At 41.6% G+C, this 5,429-nt stretch overlaps 1 protein-coding gene across 1 annotated transcript; it reads right to left on the reverse strand.

Annotated features, from left to right (window-relative positions):
- Positions 1–896: 896 nt before the first annotated feature.
- On the reverse strand, positions 897–1,301 carry LOC103634255 (two-component response regulator ORR6-like). The gene has a single exon (XM_008655822.1). It carries the CDS (start codon positions 1,299–1,301, stop codon positions 897–899), a length of 405 nt encoding a protein of 134 aa, XP_008654044.1.
- Between the last annotated feature and the right edge of the window lie 4,128 nt (positions 1,302–5,429).

Raw genomic sequence — 5,429 nt, forward strand, 5'->3', positions numbered from 1 at the left:
CTGCATAACGATGTGTAACATGATAGCATAAACCATGCATTATATAAATCTTGACCGGTTTGATATAAGGAAAGACGTGCTGCATAATCGCGTAAATAAAGGGACAGTTACGGTTTGAGGAGCATTAGTAGAAGGAAATAAATTTTAATTTACAGCCGCAGTTCGCGGGTTCTGGGCGGATTCCAGCGTAAAACGTGAGCTAAAACATCGTAAATGAGTACGAAATTTAGCGTAAATCATATATCTATTTTGTAACAGCAAACGAATCCCAAAATTATGGCGTGAAAATCGTGTGCACCCAATCGTGCGCGGGTTCTGGCTAGGGCAGATTCCGGCGTAAAACGTGAGCTAAAACAGCGTAAATGAATACGAAATTTAGCGTAAATCCTATATCTATTTTGTAACATCAAACGAGACCCAAAATTACGGCGTGAAAATCGCGTGCAGCCGATCGTGCTATGGTTCTGGCTCGGGTGGATTTAGTCATAAAACGTGAATCGACATAACGTAAATGAATACAAAATTTACGTAAATTATAGACCTGTTTCGTAACAGCGAATGGGGTCCGAAAATTACGGCGTGAAAATTGATCACGTTCGATCGTGCACGGATTTTGGCTTGGTCAAATTTCAGTGTAAAACGTGAACCAAACAGCGTAAATGGGTACAAATTTTATCGTACATCATCAATCTATTTCGTAACGACGAATGTGGCCTAAATTACAACGTGAAAATCGCGCTCCGATCGTGCTCGGGTTCTAGGTCAGGTGGATTTAAGCGTAAAACGTGATCCGAAACAGCGTAAATGGATACGAATTTTAGGGTAAATCAATGATTTGTTTTGTAACGACGAATGTGGCACTTGCTTTTTAGTGGAAGCGTAAAATGCAATAAGAGCTATCGTAAAATTTTGTTTGAAAATGTATAAATCACGATGGTCATAGACGACATGATGACGACGTAGATGCCCCTGAGCGCCGCCGACTCCTTGACGCGCTTGAGCAGCTCGTACCAGGTCATCCCAGGCATCCAGTAGTCGGTGATGATCATGCTGACGTCGGGGAGCAGACCCATCGCGAGCAACTCCAGCGCGCGCGTCGCCGACTCCACGGCGGTCACCCTATACCTCGAGCCGCGCAGGATCCTAGCGATCGCTGCGCGATCCACGGATTTGTCGTCCACCGCCAGCACGTGCTTCTCCAGCTCCGACGCGTCCACGGGCACCACCGCCTTCCTGCTGACGTTGGCCTTGGGTGCAAGGGACGGCGCCACAGATGCTGGAGCGGCGGCGGCGGTGGCCATCGCAGAGACGGACGGGACAACCGCCGTTGTCGTCGGGCCTAGGGTGTGCTGCCGTCGTCCGTCCGCTTCGACAACGCCGTCACCGCTTGCCCGCCTGCCTCGGAGCGTCGTCGCTCGTTCCTGGTGGAGCGCCGCCGTCGGTCGCCTGCCTCGAGGCGACACCGCTGCTGGCCCCCAGGATCACCGCCGCTCGCACGCCCGAGGGAACCGCCGTCGCCGCTAAAACCTAATCCCTAGCGACGTGGGGGTGTTTTTATAGTGGCGGCGTGGGACTGGATAATTGTGAGCGCGTGGGCCGGATCGTGGGCCCGATGCACGTAATATGCGCAGACTATATTTGCATAAACTGATACACACATTAGCATAACTCGTATTATAATTTAGCGTAAGCACAGTTAGGTACAATAAGCCAAAAAGGGTCCGGTGTAGTCTGCGCACCTAGTCAGGGCTTCCTGTAGTTTAATAGAGCCCATGGCTATATATATATATATATATATATATATATATATATATATATATATATATATATATATATATATATATATATATATATATATATATATATATATAGACACACGTGTAATTATTGATTGCAAATTAGCTATAGTTGAATAATAATTAGTTAAATACAAAAAAATGGTCAATCTTTTTTTCTTGTTTAGATACACTAGAGCTAATCTAGAATATATTCAGCTAGACAGTGATTAGCGTATGGATCCAAACACCTCTCTCTATATAATATATATATATATATATATATATATATATATATATATATATTATATATATATATATTATATATATATATATATTATATATATATATATATATATATATATATATATATATATATATATATATATATATATATATATATATATAGACACACGTGTAATTATTGATTGCAAATTAGCTATAGTTGAATAATAATTAGTTAAATACTAAAAAATGGTCAATCTTTTTTTCTTGGTTAGATACACTAGAGCTAATCTAGAATATATTCAGCTAGACAGTGATTAGCGTATGGATCCAAACACCTCTCTCTATATAATCACCTTCGTCATCTCATTTGCGTTGAGTTTACGTAATTCAACACCACTACATTGTGGCCACGGCCAGTTCTCTTGTGCCGACAGCTAAACAGGGAGAGCATATGCCGTACTCTGGGGCTCTGAACTCCTTCATGGCGATCGGTCTCGGATGCTGGCTAGCTAGAAATGACTTTGACAGGAATCCAAGCACTGCAAACATCTTCACAGCATTAAGTGGCACTGTTACTGCATTAATACGTTTTCTCTGTACACTGTACTCTTCCATGGGAAGCAGAAAAATTCATTTCTCATTTAGTTAGATATGGACAGGGCTCAGAAGTTATATCATACCCCTGGAGGACTTCATGATTTTAACTTCTGCATAAGACGACAATGGCTTCAAGCGCCACTTGCTCTTTCAAGGAACTATTAATCGACGGATCGACCAACATGCTTGCATTCATGCATAGGATGATGTGATGCTGTTGGGACGCTGTAGTATGTCTTAATATACTCGTTTCGTATTAAAATTGTTGATCTTACAAGGTTGAAATTTTATCGTAAAATAGTTGTCATTCTTTACAATGCACTTTTCTTTTCTGTCCATATAACTTTTATTTTTTATATGCATATCTCTATTTTTTCTCTCTCTCCTTGTTTTTTTATGTATCACACATTTCTATCTAGAATTTGTCCTCAACAATACCTAGATGATGAATGGATGCAATGTAAAGTTCTTTTGACCAGGTAGATATGCTCCCAGGTACTCGAGGAACAAACCCTAGATATAGCTTTGACATGCAAACAATCTAAGTGGAGCTCCATGTTTCCATGAACCTACTGCGAGAACCTCACCATCCAAAAATAGTCCAAGTCATGTATATTTTACCACCCGAGGGCACCTACACCGCCCTAAAACAAAAATATACACATCTCGTTCTTGTTCACAACCGTGAGAACCTCAGACCATCCAAAAATACACATCGTTATTGTTCCTGCTGACCATCCACCTACACCGCGAATCGTATGGGAGAACAACCGCAAACTTGAAACACTTATAGCTTACAGTGTAGACTTGATCACAAAGACCATCTGTGAAAAAGTCGGACCGTCCGAGAAAATTATTCAAGTTCTAGTAGGTAACAAAACTTGAGAATTTCCTATTTAGGGCTTATTCGTTTTGCTCTCAATCCATGGGGATCGGGTGAGATTAAGTGGTTTAAATCCTAAATAAGTCAAAATCTTTCATATTTTTTCTTCTAATATCATCCTATATTCACATGGGAAAGGAATAACCGAACAAGGCTTTAGATGGACCGTCCACCAAAACACTTGGATCGTTCGTGAAGACCAATACTTAGGATTTATAGAGCTTGCTCAGATGGACCATTCTCACAAACCATCTGTTGATCTGCCAGAACAAGTCGACAACACAATGACACTATGCTATGCACACATGTTACATATACTATACTAGTATGTAGCATATGCTATATATATTATATGGCAACGTATCCTTGCACAACATATCAATTATATTTATGTAATGTACTCATCTTGCATCATGCATTCAATTGATGATGAAGACTTTGAGGAGGCCCAAACCTTTGACGTGACTGACGAACCCCTACCCAACAATCTCAAGGCAAGCTCCTAAGTATCCCTTTATTTTCCAATTGCATAATATAACTATATATGGTTACTAATTGCATTGCTATGTTACGATAGGACTATAATGTCTATGAGTACCCGATTGAGCTTTCATGCCTTGAATGTTCCAACACCACTCATCCATCTATTGTTTATATTTGTGTATCACTTAGTTCATGCTTGGTTTGCTTAGACGACAAAAGTCAAGATGACGATGTGTTTCTCATCACTCGCATGTGAAAGTCATCTAGAGGGGTGAATAGACAAAACCTAAAAATTTAACACAAAAAACACAACTTGATCCAAATATATATTCTTAAGCATTAGAACAAGAGAGTTAGTCCAGGAAAATATCCAAGTTCCATACTTGCTATTGTTGCTATCGAATGATGGTGCAGAATGTAACTTAGAAACAATGTAGAGAAAATATGGGTGATGAAGCTAGTGGAACTTAGGGAGGAAAGGTGGAAAATAATTACAAAAGCAAAAACACAAAGACACGACAATTTTTTTACCGGAGTTTGGTTTCCAAATGAAACCTATGTCTCCGTTGAGGAGTCCACAATGGACCGGGTCTCTCAACCATTTTCTCACTCAAGTGATCACCAAGATCGAACCATTGGAATTGGTGCATACACCATCTTTTCCTGAAGGCCTATTTATCAAGGTACCATACTCCCCTCGGTCAATCCATTTATAGTTAGCTCGATCCACTTGTCTCTCTCACAAAACTTTTTTGTTCTTGTGTTAAGCCAATTGTAAGCTTACAAGTCCCTTCTCCTCTCTTTCTTGTTCTTTGTCCTCCATCTCATCACTTAGTTTGTTTACAAGCTCTTATTATACTTGCTCTTAGGTCATTCTCAATGGTAAGTTTTAAAGCAGTGTTTCTAATGTCGATACATCAAATTTAGGGATGTTTGGTTAGGTTGTGGCTGTGAAAAAAAGCTAGTGTGAGCTGTGAGCAGTGAAAAAGCTGTTGTGGGCGGAGAGCTATAAAAAAGCTAAAATCGTTTGATGGAAGTCGCTAAAATCCGCCAAAAGTTCTTTCATATATATATATATATATAGTTTATGTATTTGAAGCCCTAGGGTCCCTCTAACTAAAGAGAGCCCTGACCACGTTGCACGCACCGCACAGGTCTGACCTCCACATTGTGGATATGCAAGCCCCACACGCGCACACACACAAATCCAGCCGTCAGATTGTTATCTCACCCACACCCAAAAACCTAATTGCTCTCCATCCCACATCCACCGTCGTCGTTCCCCCGCACGCATCGTGAAACCTGCCCTCGCCGTCTCCATGCACGCACTCGCCGCCGCCTTATCCTCCCATCCCCATCTGCCTCATCTCCACTCAAGGAGTGGCACCGGATTGCAGTTAACTGCCCTGGGCAGCCCGATCCAGCGTCTGGTGCACGCCGTTGGCAGCCAGCGGTGGCCCGCC

Source organism: Zea mays, chromosome 7, assembly GCF_902167145.1.
Source record: "Zea mays cultivar B73 chromosome 7, Zm-B73-REFERENCE-NAM-5.0, whole genome shotgun sequence".
NCBI classification, from domain to species: domain Eukaryota; kingdom Viridiplantae; phylum Streptophyta; class Magnoliopsida; order Poales; family Poaceae; genus Zea; species Zea mays.